This window comes from Danio rerio, chromosome 18 (assembly GCF_049306965.1).
Source record: "Danio rerio strain Tuebingen ecotype United States chromosome 18, GRCz12tu, whole genome shotgun sequence".
Taxonomy (NCBI): Eukaryota; Metazoa; Chordata; class Actinopteri; order Cypriniformes; family Danionidae; genus Danio; species Danio rerio.
The window spans coordinates 38,785,330-38,803,392 of record NC_133193.1 but is presented as its reverse complement, the minus strand read 5'-3'; the positions used below and the strand labels follow the sequence as shown (position 1 = coordinate 38,803,392).

The 18,063-nt window shown below is 35.2% G+C and overlaps 1 protein-coding gene across 3 annotated transcripts in view; it reads right to left on the bottom strand.

Moving 5' to 3' along the window:
* ppp1r13l (protein phosphatase 1, regulatory subunit 13 like) overlaps positions 1-18,063 on the bottom strand; it is a 55,953-nt gene that overhangs the window by 15,813 nt on the left and 22,077 nt on the right. For all 3 annotated transcript variants that reach the window (NM_001014320.2, XM_005173644.6, XM_005173643.6), the window contains 4 exon segments: positions 3,406-3,485; positions 6,721-6,813; positions 11,202-11,739; positions 13,613-13,728. In NM_001014320.2, coding sequence (NP_001014342.1) covers positions 3,406-3,485; positions 6,721-6,813; positions 11,202-11,739; positions 13,613-13,728 — 827 coding nt within the window.

Sequence of the window (18,063 nt, the reverse complement as noted above, 5' to 3'; positions counted from 1 at the left end):
CATAAACACGTCTGTTTATTTGCACAATTGGAGATAGAAGCCGCAAAACAAAACTTCTGAAATGTGCGCTGCTTTGGAAACAAGCTGGCCACAACTCAGAGCGTAGGGATTTTCTCTTTATCAGAGTGCGCTCCGGCACCACTCATAAATACAACAAATAAGCTATAGTTGTGATGATTTAGTGTACAACCAACAAAACAACCTTTTTTCCCATTTGGTAAATTACGGTTATTAATAGTTCTTATAAAATATCCATTTCTAAAATAGCTACATAATCTACGAATTAAATAAATTCAAAGACTTACTTGATTTTTGCATAATAATAACTCTGCACCAAGCTGAGGCCTTCATTTTTAGCTTTTAAACATGTATACAAATGAATGAACTATCATATGTAAACAACAAAATTGTTATATACTATAGAAGCCTATACTTCACAAAAAGTTAACATATGAGCCTCGTCATTGTCTTTTATCGCACCCAGTGCGCGCACATGAACAGTGAGTGAGAGAGGAAATAAAAGCACACAAGCTCAAGGCAAAACCAGACGCCCAAGTCAGCACACTGTTTTAATAGTGTACCATAAGTGTTCTGGTCTAAAAAAGGTAGGCTTGTTGAGGCACATTGCTGGCGCGTTGGTATTTTGAGGAACTATAATAGACTGTTCAATATACCAGATCAAAGCTGGTCTAAAGAGCGTATTATTGTGTGCCTCGCTTGCACATTGCTTCATACACACAGGGTGTACAGCAATACGCAGATATCTTTACAAATGAAAAAGAATTAAAGAATTTAAATATTATAAAACTTATTATTTTCTAGCCTACATAAATATAAAAACCATACTTTCATGCCTTCTTCATATCGGGGGGCTTTTTCAGTTTATTCATGACAATTTGCTTTTGTATAATGTTATTATTATTATCAGTATTATTTATTATATGCATATTTATCTATTGTTTTATTAAAAATAAGCTTAGATTTGCCCACCTGTCAGGTTTTAGACCATATGGGGCACAGCAAAACTCAGTTTTTTAAACACACTTTGTTATTATTGTTCATTTATTTATTTGCTGGAAATTAGAACTGAATTTAGAAATAGTTTTGAAACAAATATTTGCGCTTCAACAAAGTTAATTATGTATAGGCTAATGGATGTCTGTGTGTACAACACATTTCCCTATCCACGAGAGTGAAAGTGAAAGTAAATAATGAGGAAGCTCATTCTCTCATCTCTCATTCTCGCGCTGCAGATGCTCTGTTGAACTGTTTTCTTACAAGTGAAACGTTTTTCCACTTACAAAGTCCATCATGTAAATAACAAATGCGCTATGGTGCGCCGCAACTGACTCTTAAAGGGAATGGGAGATGAGACTCTGATTGGTTTATTCCCAAAAAACACCTATAACTCATCAAGAGAATAAGCTGAACCCTTTTAGACCATGCGCCACAGCGCAAAACGGATTTTTCTGTCCTTAAAAAAGCAACATGCCCTTAATGCTTTTGCACATCTGCGATTTGCACTTTGCGCATGGATTGTCAAAATAGAGCCCTATGACTTCTATTAAAAATGTTGACAGAGGTTTGTAATATAAGAATAACAGTGGACGAGCGGAGCATTAATTAAATGCATATTTTTTGTGGATTGATCAATTTGATATAGCCTGCTATCATTATTATCATTATTTGTCAGAAGAAAAAAAAAAAAAAAACATATGATGGGGAAAAAACAGCCTATGCCGGTTTTTAAAAAGGACTCAGTCTGTGTTTTCATTTTGTAATCTAAATTTGCCATTTAAGGGGAAAAATATCTAGGGCAGGACTATTTATTTTATTCTATTTATTTGTTTTTTTTTCTATGCTATCGGAAACACTGCAGGTGCGTAAAGATGTTCTGTTGTTAATATGTTCGTCTGTTAAAATAAATCAGTATTTTAAAACGCAATATTTAATGTGTCAAAAATATAATTTTTTTTTTAATTAAATAATAGTTTAATACTAATCTGACCATTTCACGGTTAATATTCGGTTAACGAGTGGCAGTTGTCGATTGGCAAAATTAACCGAAATATGCATCCCTACTAGCTGGATATCTCTGCTCAGGTATTTCCAACTTCCTTTCACCTCTAAGCGAAGAACAAAAATTTGCCTTGGTAAATCAGGGCTTGCAAGAAAGAGAGTCAACAGCTGTTGTCTGTTTTAATAGGAACTGTCTATACTTGTTTCCTATACCTGGAATTTCCTAAAACATAATTACATAAAAACATGATTTTTTTTTTTTCACCGGCTGTTATGTTTTTAACAAGGTAGAGTATCAAGTGGATTAACTGCAGTTGAAAAAAAAATGCATTCAAGAGGCATCATGTGGGAAAGAAAGAAAGAAAATATCAACGGGTGTGTTCTTTAACATCATTGGCTCAGATCCCTGGTTTTTATCGTTTCGGATAATTCAACAAGACATTTCACTGTAATAGCAAAATCAATAATTGCACACGCATTCTCCACTCCCTAAAGTCTGTCACAATAACATCTTTTAGTTGTGGAGCTCATTGTGCCAGGAATAATTGCGTTGAATTATATAATTGTAATTTTATAACCTATTGTAGGTGACTGATTATGCTTTGCTTGGCCAAAAACAACAATAAAAAAAGAAATAATAAAAAAATAACATTAAAAAAGACTGGACCTTTGTTGCACTGAATTATATAATATGCTTCTGTCTGTTGTTTGGCAACATTTCTTTTAGCAATTCTTCTTCGGTGCAGTGTGATGCTTTTTTATTTCTTGCACGCAACTATGTTGGTTGATTTGATTAGATTTATTTATTTTTGATCAAAAATATCATACATAAAATATCACTAACAAAAAGTACATTTCAACATGGTCGAAAATGTAGTGGGATGAAGCACAAGCTTATTATTTTCCCACCCCATTACCACATATTCATTCATCTATTACTTAAACTTATTTCTTCTTTTACTCATCTCCTTTTTTAGATGAGACAGATTTTATCTTTTTGGCATCTTTGACATATTATATGTTTAAATCCGTTTGTACCTTTACATTTTGTAACACAGACCCAAAGAAGAAGAAGAAGAAGAAGAAGAAGAAGAAGAAAAAAAAAACATAGTACTGCAAATAGCTATTAATTAAAGTTTCATCATACCTTTCTCATTTGATCCTTTTTCAATCACCTTCATCATTATATTCCTTTAATATATATTTATTATAACTATAACTGATTATTATGCTGACATTGTTTGAGAGTCTGATCTTTTTTATTTATTTATGTTTGGAAACACAATGGAAATAATATCACAGCACCAAAAATAATCACAATCATGTGCATATACAATCAATGTAGCAATTATTGTAACATGCCTAAACATGATACAGTTTGCACACCTTTTTGGCAGGAGTAGGAGCATCCAGGCTAGATTCTTTCCAGTTGCTGTTGGGGACAGGTGGTCTGACCCATTCATTTTCTATGAGAAACAAAGGAAATCATAAAATTATGCAAAAATGAAGACGAAGAAAGAGATTAGGGAACCTTTACTGCATAATGATGTTTCAACTCATTTTCTTCACAATGTAATGACATTGGCCACTTAATTCAAAATATAATGATTTAAATAAACAAGTATTCACATCCATTAAATATTTATATAAAAAGTATAAATTATTATAATCTTAAGCTTAAATAGAAATACACTTCACATTATTTTCCTCAAAAAGTAACTAAATAACACATTGTTATTTAAGAATTGAATATGAATGCAAAATCCTCTAAATCCATCAGACCTCTCTCTTTTTTTTTTTTTTGTAAATAAGCATTTTCTATCGGGTTCATCTGATTAGGTTCAAAAGTTTCATTTTATGTGTAATGATAAGGTTATTAGCTAGTAAATAAAATAACCTTTTTCAAAAAAATGTCTCTTTTTTTTGGTTTTTGACAAGGTAGATTTTATTTTGCGTCAAAACCAGCTAAATCCACTTGTGCTTTTTTTTTGTGCAAAAACCTCTAAATCCACATGTGGGACAAGACATTGTCATAAGTTAAAAATCACTAAAGATGCAACAAGAAATTATTTTACCAAACAAAAAAAAAAACACAGTATACAAACCACCTAAAATGTATAAACCTGTCAAGGAAGTGGCGGTTCATTCCACTGTGATAAACCAGGGAATAAGCAGAAGGAAAATGAATGAATGAAATTTGTAAGTGAATACATTAATCAATAACATTAAAACTGACATTAAATCTTAACAATCTGCTGGCATTTCTGATATTTGGGATTTAGATTTAATGCAAGTGGAGCAATGTAAACGTAGATCAATGTAAGCTAAGCTTGGTAGATTTAAATAATGTAGTGTAAAACATTATGAAACATATCTGTGTATTGTCCATTAATATAAAAAGCTAATCAGATAGGTATTATGAAGTAATATAAATAATGTATTTTATACATTATATTTATCTTTTAAAAACTAGCTTAAATTAGCAAATATAACACAAGGTCTACTGGGCATAAAGGGGATGCCTCTCAGACAATTTTGGAAGCTGTCAATCATTCATGCTCACCTCACCTCGGTCTCTTGTTTATCCTCATAGCATCCACATGGGATAAAAGAGCGGCATTTTAACTCTGTTTTCGTAAGGCACTGTCGCCATTTAATGTATAGTAAATCTGACTCATTCAAAGTAGCGTCGCTGAGCAAAAAAAACATTATGAATGCATGCTACACTTCTGACTGTACAGTGCGTTTTCTTTTTATTATAATGAAGAGAGTTTTGAGGTAAGGGACATTTTCATTTGCCATTCACTGACAGTCGGACAGGCTCATTCAGTTTGTCAAACTCCATCTTTTATAATCGAAGGTAGAATAAAACAGTCTCCTCGTATCTGTGCGCTGCTACATTGAAAACGTATGATTCAATTCGCGCCTTCTGATTGGTTCTCGGGATATAGCGGCTTTTGCTGTCAAAGGCAAGTGGTGTTTAGCAGCTTTTGCCAACAAACTGTTATTTCGAAATGCACTGATGCTGCGATATAGATGATTTGAAGCAAATCTATTTGTTAAACATGGACTACGTGTCTAGAATGTTCAATTATATTTTTCTTTTAGCCCTGACAGGCTAGACAAACTGTCTCTCTTGCAGGATTGTTTAGTCCATTAACAAATGGATGGCAGACAATTTTCTGCAACTGAACCCTGATAAAACAGAAATGTTTATTTTTGCTCCAGATAGCATCACCCAAATGATCTGCCAAGTTTTTGAGGGTTTGTCATCTTCAAATTGCAGTGATATTAGAAATCTTGGTGTCATTTTGATCAAGCTCTGTGTTTTTTTAGCCATGTTAAATGTCCGTACATGCTTTTTTCACATGAGGAACATTGCAAAAATCTGAGATATTGTGTCAAAGGAAGAGCAAGATGCTTGTCCAGGCCTTCATCTCTTCTCGGTTGGATTATTGTAATGTTCTGTTCACTTGTCTGAAAAAATCCTCTATGGAGCGATGCAAGTTGTGCAGAATGCAGCAGCGAGGCTTTTAACTAACACCAGTAGGAGGTCACACATTACACCTGTGCTTAAGGCACTTTACTGGCTTCCTATTAGTTTTAGAGTAATTTTTTTGATTTTGGTCATTACATATAGAGCTCTGCATGGTCAAGCACCCCTGTATATTCAAGATCTCTTAAACAGCCACTCATGTAGCCGGTCTCTGAGGTCTTCTGGCAAAGACCTGTTAGCCACTCCCAGAACTCGTCTTAAGACTAAAGGTGACCGTGCTTTCTGTGTGGTGGCCCCACGGCTCTGCAACTCTCTCCCGATAGCACTGAGAACTCTGGGATCAGTTGAACTTTTTAAAAAGCATTTAAAGAAGCAGCTTTTGGTCAAGCTTTTAATTAACAGTATTAGTGTTTCTGTATTTAAATTTTAATTAATTTTAATGTGTTTTAACATGTCTTCTTTAATTGTCATGTGTTCTTTTAGTTGTTTTCTCTTATTGTAAAGCACTTTGTGACTCAATGTCTGGGAAAGGTGCACTACAAATAAACCTTTACTTACTTACTAGAAGCATTCACTCAATGTCATGATCTCATTTTTGGTGGAAGTGGCGTTTAGCGGCTTTTGCATCTGAACTCTTCATATATTACTTTAAGTAACAATACAAAACACTGTTTGTTATTACTATAACAATCTTTTAGAGCATCTAAAGACATTAAAAATAATTTGTAAATTATATAACAGCCTTAGATTTGTGCATTATACAAGAAGTAATACTATATGACCGTGGAATAGATATGGGTGGAGCCAGTGGAGAATATACCATGTTTACTTATTTTTTTTACATTACACTAAATCCTTTTTTTACATGTTTGTAAAATGAAATTAAAAAGAATTCTATTAGGCCTGTCATGTATCAGTCTAAGCCTGTTTATTTATTTAATTGTTTTATTAGTGCTTCCAACAGCTCAAATTACAACATTGTGTGTTGAATTTCTACAGAAAGCAACAACTGATTGATTTCAGGACTTTATAATAACTGCAGACTTTTAAATATCTGAAAAATGCATAAAGATATTTTAAAAGCTTAAACTGCATGAACTGAAACCAGAATTTCATTTTTAATTATTACACATTATTGCCCCTGAGTTTATAAATGACTAACATTTTTATTTATACTGTGATTTTTGTGCAACAGAGGGACTTACTATCGTAGGTGTGGTGATGCTTTCTTTCATATGAAGCATCAAGGTCTGACTCGTTCCACTTGGAGGAGTTCTTCGGCCTCTGCATTCCTTCCTCTGAAAGAAGATAGAAGTCAAAAAAACGTGTGAGAGAAACAATAAGCAAAAACCTGAAACATCTACATTGTTTAATAAAGAAAAACACTGTTTAGTATATTTAGGGCATATGTCCACCGAAGTGTTTTTGCGCTGCAGAAATTTGAGCAACAGAAATTCTTTCTGTTGTTGTCAATACAAGTGCTGCATTTTTAAAGGTCCCATGACATTAAAATAACGCTTTTTAGATGTTAGTATCAGTATTGTTAGTGTTCCCCAAAACAGTGAGAAAATTTGCGTTTAGAATATTCATTCATTCATTCATTCATTCATTCATTCATTTTCATCTGCTTTTCAAGGGCCAGGTTGCGTGGGGCAGCAGTCTTACACCCCATTCACACGGGGCGTCAGCGCCAACGCTTCCCATTTACTTTGAATGGGTGATGTCAGGCGTTGTCGAACTGCATTGTGGACACATCAGCCAATCAGATTACTGTATGCAAATACACCAGCTAAACAGTTGCCTATTGCTGACTGAATTTCATTGGCTGACGCTGCTATGACAATCGCGTCAGCCCCAACTTCAGACACGCCTTCAGTCAAGGGTTGACGCTGAAGCCCTGAGTGAATGGGGTGTTAGGAAATCCCAAAGGTGTTCCCAGGCCAACCGAGGGACATGGTCCCTCAAGTGTGTCCTACGTCTTTCCTGAGGCCTCCTCCCGGTGGGACATGCCTGGAACACCTCCCTAGGCAGGCATCTACGTAGCATCTGAAACAGATGCCCGAGCTACCTCAGCTGACTTCTCCTGATGTGATGGAGCAGTGGCTCTACTACGAGCTCCTCACCCTATCTATAAGGGTGCACCCTGTTCTGTGATGGATTACTTCAAACTCTGCGCAAAAAAACGCCTCAGGATCGTCTCTGCAACTGGTAAGCAACATGTAAGTCTGTTCATTCACAAACTATCCATGAAGTGAAAGTGTGTATTTTTGTGTGTATCATATAACTATTTAATATATATGAATAGTTGTCCAAATTAATGTCCTGTAATTGTTTTATAACGAATGTGTGCCCATACAGCAGGATCTAGCGAGGCTCAATGGTGTTTTTGCCATAAACAAACTGACCTATGAGCTTCAGATAAGCTCTAGCAGAGCTGTTCACTGTTCCTGTCAGTGATCTCCCAATAATATCCAGCTGCAAACTCAACCGCCATCAGATCGACACATTTCAACAGATTTAGGGTTTTATTGTATTTTACATTTGTCTGTATATTTTTGAGTAGTAGATATTTTATAGTAAATATTCATTCAGTTGTTTAAAGCTGTTTTTTAATCTCCCTGTGACCTGTGGTTCTCTTTGAATCTGTGTATATGTTTAAAAAATAATTATATATATATATATATATATATATATATATATATATATATATATATATATATATATATATATATATATATATATATATGTATAATTAAATTTAAATAAAATTATAGATTTTTTTAATGAAATCTTAATAGAAAATAATAGAAGGACCAACAAATGTATTATATATGTATTATATATAATACTTTTGTACATATATAAGACATATATTTATAATAATTAAAGTTCCGGCCCACTTGGGAATAGATTTTTCTCCATTTGACCCCTGAGCTAAAATGAGTTTGACACCCTTGGTGTGGGTAGTGCTTTAAAATAATAAGTTCACTTGAATTACCCGGATGACACAATAATTCAACCGGTAAAATGAAGTGTGGAATGTTGGACACTTCACACACTCAACAACCACAGTTTTGCTCACAAGGTGAAAGGGGCAGAGCATTTTAAGTTGAGCATTTTAGATCAGTGCTCACATTTCTGCAGGAAAAAAAGTACTGTTTATTACTTAATAATAATAGTTCTATAACATTTTCGCCAAAAAAAAATAAATAAATGACCGAAATGACCTCCAGCAGCCACAAGACGTCAACATGACATCACATCACAGAGGTTGCATTTTTTGGAAATGAAAATCGGGTTGTGTTTCCTCCGGGTGCTCCGGTTTCCCCCACAGTCCAAAAACATGCTGTACAGGTGATTGGGTAGCCTAAATTGTCCGTAGTCTATAGCCAAGCATTTCCACTATCGAGCCAGTGCGAGCCAGGGCTTTAATCGGGCTGGGCATATTATCTCAATATCTGCCCACTCGCGGCATCAACAGAGTTGTGAAGGGAGCGCTCTTGCCCGGTCTCACACACACATACAGGCATTTAAACGCGCACAAAAACACCTTTTATACTTGACAAAAACTCTCGAAAACCTTTATTGTCTGCTGTGTTTTTAATATGGTGTAATAATTATTATGCGCTATTGAAACATAAAGGAAGACACAGCAAAGAAAAGTCACTATAAATTAAAACTACTTTATTATTTTATGCAGCAGCCTTAAATTTAAAAGGGAAACATAAGGGCGATCATACGCAAAAAGACCCCAGACTATAAGGCCAGATGTTTTCTTTCCCTTATTTATTTATTTGTTTGGCGCATGTACTCATGTGCGATCAGAAAACTGCCGCCTCTCCTTTCACTCCGCCCTGAAGCCCCAGCTGAAAAGGGCGGCCGCTGGCCCCAAGAAAGCCCCGCTTTGGCCCGATTAGGCACCGGAAGTGACAGTGAAAACGCCACTGGCCTTGGCTCGCCCTGGCTCACTTTTAGGCTCGATAGTGGAAACGCGGCTTATGAGTGTGTGTATGTGAATGTGTGTGTGTGGATGTTTCTCAGATATGGGTTGAGGCTGGAAGGGCATCCGCTGCATAAAAACCAGCTGGATAAGTTGGCGGTTCATTCCGCTGTGGCGACCCTGGCTTAATAAAGGGATTAAGCCGACAAGAAAATGAATGAATGAATGAAAAATCGGGTTGACGTCAGAACTCGTCAGGGCAACACCCAACCTAAAACCAACCAAATATCAACATCCAATGATGTTACAGCTTAACGTTGTGTGGACATTACCACTACGACGTCTATCAGATGTTGGATTTTGGTTGCCATACCTGATTAATAATTGTCAGTATTTGACTTCAACATGATGTTAGTTTAAGATGTTGGCTCCACATTGGATTTTGGTCAATTTCTAACAACCTAAAAATTAACCAAATATCAACGTCATTTGACGTCATTATAGGACATCAAAATAACATTGTTCTTAGATATTGGCTAGACATTGAATTGTGGTCCCCTGACATCACAACCTAAATCTAACCTAATATTAATGTCTTATGATGTTGTATGCCTGCTGAGAAATAACTAGATCCACTACAGAATGTTACGTTTAGACACATCCCCAAAATCACATGAAAATTCATCAGCTTTTTACAGCGTAATACTCACTACTCACTACTCTTGAGTACTATTAAAAGGTCTAATTTTTACTCATACTTTGAGTATTATTAACAACAGATACTTTTACTCTACTTGCACTACATTTTTAGGCAAGTAATGGTACTTTTACTTGAGTATGATTTTTCAGTACTCTTTCAACCACTGAACAAATCCCAAAGTGTCCACTTTTGCTTCTTTTCAAATTGTGTTTACAGAAGCTGCTTGGGGAACAGTGTCTTTATCATTGTGGAGTGCATCTGACATTCACGCATCGCTACATAAATTGAGCAAATCGAAGGTTGCATAGGAAGGGCAAAGATGTTCTTTAAAGTCCCCAAGAAATCCAAACTAACCATGTTAATTTTGTTAGCTTACATTGCTAGTTTTTTGTTGAACAATTCATCTGTGCATGTCGTTCAGAAAAAAAAAGAAGAAAAAAAAAACCGAATAGTTTGCCCTTCTAATCATTAATTGAAAACTGCAAATGCACTTCCTGTTTGTTTTCAGTTAAATTGTCAGATATATATCTTAGGAATTGGGCATGGCTAACATAATTAGCCACACTCCTCCAACTGTCAGTTTTGAGAACAAACAGAAATGGTGAGGAGGTTGTAATACCTCTCCTTAAACTCATTTTCAGATCATTCTGAATGAAATGCCTACTTTACTACATCCAATCAGCTCGCAGTAAACAGAAACAAGCCACTCATTTTATAGTTTACTCATTTAATATTCCGTTTCTCTAGGAACTGCGTCACAAAACAAAACAAAGCTCCCGGTTTATGTGGACTTTAATGAAAAGGCAACAGTATCAAGTATAAGGTATCCTCGTAAACCACCTCAATAAGTGATACCCATTGTTATACAATTTTCTGTCCTTGCAAACCACATAAACAAGTGCACACACACAAACACACTATGAACACATACTGAGAGCAGTTAGAACTGTAAAGTGAAACTACATCCTTTGGGTTACAAGTGGCCCAACTGCTCTAATTGTTTTGTTTAAAATTGTGCATTTAAATCGACTTAAAATCAGAATTACCTGGATGTCTGAAGTTGCGTGGTAGTGTACTGGCTGCCTGCTGACTAAATGGTTGAGAGGAAGGAGGTCGATCCAACCTCGGTGACCTGGGAGCTGAAAAAAGTGGGCTTGACGGAGCCTGAGGTGAGCTACGAGATGTTTTACTATCATAAGTTGGACTGGACATCTCCCCATAGCTCATTGATCCTCTTGTGCTTCGATCCTGAGGCCTCAGGGGCATCTGTGTTCTCCGTACTGTATTTGGAGACATATTCTGGTCGAATGTATATCGTGAATCAGAGTAGTCTTTACGGGTGGCAAAAGGGGAATGCTGCTGGGTCAAAGGACTGGGAGATGAAGGCATGTATTTCATGCTCTCTCGAATAAGTTGAGGAGATGGATTCTGGTTCAGGTTGGATTCTTTCCTGCTGTTGATGGGGTCTGAGCTAAAGACACTCGTGGGGCTCTGGGTAAAGCTTGTCTTGGAGCTCTCATTTCCATTATTGTTGAAGCTGTTGGAGCTGCCATCGTTGCTGATCTGAGCCCTAGGGCTGGAAATCTACAATAAATGACAGAAAACATCCACTGGTGAGAAATATAGTCCCATTTGAGTTTTTGACAAGAACATTTTTCTGTCATAATTTTCAGATTAAATATTATTCCATTAGAAGGTATACTATTCTATAGAATACTTTACAATAATATATTTGTTTATATACATTAGATTAGTCAGTACCAAAACCAAAATTGAAAAAAATCTAACAAAATAACTTTGAATATGAACATGTTGGAGAAATACATTACATAACATTTTATTAAACAGTAAAAATCAAGAGAAACATAAAAGATTGTTTAGTTGTAAGGTTTTATGTTGTTGTTGTTGTGGTGGTTGTTGTTTTTGCAGAAACTCATGCACATTTAAAAGTATTATCTTTTCTCTATTTTATGTTCCTAAAGATGTTAGCTGGCTAAACTCCTATTTTAATAGATATATTTTTAAATAAAATTTTATAATAAATGCACCAAAAAGTATCATCTATATTTACTGAGAAATGAATAAATATATTCATTTTCAAAGGGGGGTGTACTCATTTATGCAGAGCATTGTATACCAAAAATCTAGACATATTAAAACAAAAATATTAAAAAGTTGAAATATTCGTGCTTTGCTGCTATCCTTCAAACCACTGGGTTTATCCTATTTTTCAGCGTGTTTTTAAAAGATTTCTGTTAAATTCATACAATTTTGCATGATCCCTTGTTTTTAATCATAGGTCAATTTACATATAGATATCTTTTAAGCAAAATGATGATGAAACATAATCTCGTCCATATTTTGAATTATTATTATTATTTTTTTTACTATATTTTGATTTAAATTTCTGTTCAATTAACTAATACCAAAGAGCTTAGAATGACCAAGAGGCGACACTCAATAGAACGTTCCATTGCAACAGCAGCGCCCAGCAACAGCCCCGGATTCCGCCATTTTGGAGTGAAAGTGATCGGCCGTCCATTGGACCTCATTACTGTCGCGATGGCAATCAGCTGCTTTGTTTTTTATTTATTTATTTAAAAAGCGCATTAAAGCTGAGATACAACCTGAAAGACGACAATACAACACTTACTATCACAATCATCAGCACTTTTAATAGTTTATTTAACAGACTTATAATATGCTGTTGTTCTATTGGAATTTTCATTCCAAAATGGTCCGCCGCGAACTCTAGTGGCTGTTTCCCGAATTACACTTGAGTGTCGCCTCTTGGTCATTCTAAGCTTGTTGCTAATACTTTTGTGATGCAAAAGTACATTAAAAGGATCTAAAGCAACGGTAAAACATTTATCTTTTCTAAAAAAATCTCTACTTATGTGAAGAACACTGAAAAAATGTATCCAAAAATATTAAGCAGCAGCAGCAGAACACAGTGTTCAGCAATGATAATGATAACTGTATATTATAACAACAAATGGTATACCTGAAAGAAGCAAACAAAAAATAAACATATTAATCATAATCATAAACCATAATATTAAACAATATTATTGTAATTTCACATTGCTATTTTTATATTGTGTTTTTAAAATACATTAACTGAATGTAGCTCTGGTGAGTATACAAATATTTTGTGGCTAAAGATGTGTGTATATACAGCTGAAGTCAGAATTATTAGCCCCCCTTTGAAATGTTTTTTTTCTTTCTGAAATATTTCCCAAATGATGTTTAACAGAGCAAGGAAATCACAGTATGTCTGATAATGTTTTTTCCTTCTGGAGAAAGTCGTATTTGTTTTATTTTTTTTTGTTTTACCCCTGACAATGTCAGCCACCAAAAACAAAAACAGTGCTGAAACAGTTTAGTCTGTGGTTTTGGGCAGAAATTAGCAGAACTAGTTGAAAATACTAAAGGAATTCAGTGTCGTGTTCTGTACCTGTGCCGTAGAGGTTTGCACAACAGGAGCAGCTTCTGTCAGGAGAGAGGAGAACTCTCGTGAGAGCTCATCTGCCGTGGCCAAAGATGCATTCAGTTCATTGTTAATGGACTGAACTACAACACACAAATACAAACATTGGGTTAATATCCAACAGGGCAACAAGTAGCAAAGCAAATAGCATAACTACATTTTTCAGCAGCTTGACAGTACCTCAGCGAGAAATTTGCTGAAGTTTTGCAATTTGATCTTGACACTTTCTTTTAGATATCTGAATACTATAATACAACATTTTGACATCATAATTGTATTACATTGTTTTAAGTAGGGCTCTGTGATAGATCGAAATGAAATCGAAATCACGATTCAGTTAAAGATGAGATTGATTTTCATGCACATCTTGGATTTTCATGCACATCTTGTCAGGAAAGTACGGCTCTGTGATCACTAATGAATCTCTAAAGGTGAAATGGCGCTGACATAATAACAGCAAGCGCACATTCATGACAAAACCCAAGAATTCAAACAGAGGATTTAACTGCTTTTATTGATTCAACATGACTAATAAATATAAGACTATGGAATCATCTCACAGAACGATTTATTTCAGACTCTCAGTTGAACTTATGAACTTAAATGTTACTAAATGTTGTCTTTTCACATACTTTCAGATATAGAAACACAGAGCCATAGACCATTGAGAAACGATGCTAACAGCTCTCACAAGGCAGAATAATTATCTTCACTTTCACAATTGCACCAATTAATAAAGAAATGTAGATTATGGAGAGATCTATTTCCAACCGTATGTTAAGAACAAATAAGTGCTACACTTTGTATTTTTATACGATTTTGAACTAATCGTCAAGTAAATTAATGTGTCAGTTCCAGTGCAAATGTGGCTAACATTTTTTTTGTTTTGTGCACTGCCATACAAATCAGAAATTTTTTGTCATGTGTTAACTTTGATTGCACTTTGCTAAAAATACTTTTTAAAGATGGTAAAACACACCGTGTCTCTCTCTCTCTCTCTCTCTCTCTCTCTCTCTGTGTGTGTGTGTGTGTGTGTGTGTGTGTGTGTGTGTGTGTGTGTGTGTGTGTGTGTGTGTGTGTGTGTGTGTGTGTGTGTGTGTGTGTGTGTGTGTGAGTATGTGGTGTTTTATTAATGATGCACAGCGAACTTTGTAACAGCGTTTATGTGTGGCTCGTTCATTCTTGCAGAAAGGCCAAATAAACTCTACAACAGCTACATCATAACCATTCAGAAACCTCCTGTTCAGTTTCAATTTGGGCATTTATGACTGTGGGTGTCTGCTTCATTGGTCGCTGTTTATCATTGTGCTGTGCTTATCTCTATCTCTGACATCTAAAGCTAGGTATCGCTGAAGCAGACATGCTCAAACAGCACACTCTATTAGGAGTATGAAAGGGAGAATCAGCCTGTTTATATTTAAAGCCAGAGGTGCAAAACTGCTCCGACACAAAAATGGACTATTTTCACAGGGTATAATGAATGATCTGATGAGTATTTTGAGCTGAAATTTCACAGACGCATTCTGTATTCCGCATTGTAAAAAGGGGCCTAATAGTTGCCCTTTAAAACATTTATCATTACATTGTATTCAGTTGTTAAGTAAAATACTTCATCATGAAACATCATCTATAACTAGCTTTTTAGAAGGGTAGTTTAATGGTTGTGTACCATAACCTGATGAGTAGCTTGTATTGTAGACTAACCATTTTCCTGAAACTGTTTGCTTTTCAACGCACTCAAACGACCACTCCTCTGTCATTCAAAACCAGATGAGCAAGTTTGTGTTATCATTCTCTGGATAAATGCCTATTGCACAGTTGATTGATGGGCCTATCTTTTTGAGAAAAAGGGTGAAAAGTACCTGCCCCGCAAGTGTACGGAAGATGATAGGTGTTGACAGTTAAATTAAATGGCGCAACATAGTTTGAAGTCCTCTTAAAAACATATGTTTGGATATCGTGATTAACCTAATGTGAATGTTTGATTTTTAAGGGGTCCTATTCTACTCACTTATAAGGGTTTATTCTGTTTTTCGAGTGCACTGAAATATTCTTTCATGCTTAGTGGTTTGAAAACGCATCAATTTTATCACAATTTACATTACAATACCTTTCCCCCCAGCCTGGCAAAAACGACTCTTGTTGTAGGCCCACCTTCCAAAAAACCAAGTGTAAGCTACTTTATAACCTCATTCACGCCACCCCGCAGGCTACACTGTTTCACTATCCTAACAATAAAATTAAAACATGATTTAAGGAACTGCCTATTTTCATTTTGATATTAACAACTTAACAGACACCAAAAATTGAGGAATTGTGTAGCTACATATTTATTTGATATCTTCACTGTGCATATTTATAAAAACAGCCTCCTTTCATTTTCACTGAAAAATATGATACATACCCTGTGTCTTTTGCTGAATATCAGTTTTAATATTCAGTAATTTCAATTAATAACACTATGGGCTCTATTTTGACGGTCCATGCGCAAAGTCCAAAGGGCAGGGCGCAAACGCATTAAGGGCGTGTCAGAATCCACTTTAAGAGTCAGTTACGTTGTGCCATAGCGCATTTGCTATTTATGTGACGGATTTTGTAATTAAAAACTAAACGCTTCACTAGAGAGAAAACAGTTAAACAAAGCATCTGCAGCACGAGAATGAGAGATGAGCCTCCTCATTCTTTACTTTCACTCTCACTCTCGTAGATAAGAAAACGTGTTGTACCCACAGATATCCGTTAGCCTATACATAATTAATTTTCTGTGTTAAGTGCAAAGATTAAAATATTTACAGATTACAGATTACTAAATTCAGTTCTAATTTCCAGCAAACTAATAAATAAACTACAATAACGAAGTGAGTTATATCCAAATACACATGCTATGCTCCATATGGTCTAAAACCTGACAGGTGGGCAAATCTAAGCTTGTTTTTAATAAAACAAATATAAATATGCATAAAATAAATACTACTAATAATAATAGTAACATTATACAAAAGCAAATTGTTATGAATAAACTGAAAAAGCCTCCCGAGATCAAGAAGGCATGAAAGTTTGGTTTTTATATGTAGGCTAGAAAATAATAATTTTTGTAATATTTTAATCCTTTAATTTGTTTTCATATGTAAAGATATTTGCGTATTGCTGTACACCCTGTATGTATTAAGCAATGTGTCAGCGAAGGGCACAAATAGTGCTCTGCGCTGGACTATAGACCTGCTTTAATCTGGTCTATTGAACAGACTTTTTAGTTCCTAAAAATAGCAACACGCCAGCAATGCACCATAATACACCTCCTCTTTTAGACCAGAACGCCTATAGGCGCACATATGAGCGCAAATAAGGCTTTTTCAGTTCATTCATAACAATTTGCTTTTGTATAATGTTGTTATTATTATTAGCAGTATTATTTATTATATCCATATTTATATTTGTTTTATTAAAAACAAACTTAGATTTGCCCACCTGCAGGTTTAAGACCATATGGGGGACAGCATGTGTTTTAGGATATAACTCAGGTGTTTGAACACACTTGGGTATTATTGTTCATTTATTAGTTTGCTGGAAATTAGAACTGAATTTAAAATAGTTTAGAAACAAACATTTGCGCTTAACAAACGAAATTAATTATTAATAGGCTAATTGATGTCTGTGCGTATAAGGTTTCCCTATCCACGAGAGCGAAAGTGAATTTATCTCTCATTCTCATGCGGTAGATGCTCTGTTTAACTGTTTTCGTACTAGTGAATTGCTCAGTTTTTCCACTTACTTTACGTCATGTAAATAGCAAATGCGCTCATGGCGCGACGCAACTGACTCTTAAAGGGAATGGGAGATGAGACTCTGATTGGTTTATTCTCAAAACACAAATATAACTCATTAAGAAAATAAACTCAAACCTTTTAGACCATGCACTATGGCGCAAAGCCGATTTTTCCGTCCTTATATTAGCGGAAATGCATTCTGACACGCCCAGAAAGTGTTTGCGCCCTGCGTTTTGCGCATGGACCGTCAAAATAGAACCCTAACTGAGAACAAAAAATTGATTCAAAAGACTAAAGAATCGTTAGATAGAGACAAGATTAATTAAATATCACATTTAAAAACTATAGTGAGATGAAATCCAGCGTTAGATCCTTGATAAACTGTCCGATGTGTGCTGCTCTCACCTGAGCAGGTGGCTTAGGAATCATCTGATTGGTGAATCATAAATTAAATAATGCGGGACCAGCTGTAAGTAATCATTAGCATGTGATCCTCTCAAAATAAGTTTATAAATAAACTTCACTTAATAAACTTCACTTATAGTCTCTTTTATAGATCTTCAGGAGCTTCTGGGAGAGGTTGGATGTCTGTTATCAATGATTTCAATGATATAATGTTAGTTTTGGGTAGCAGACATTTGACTACACATG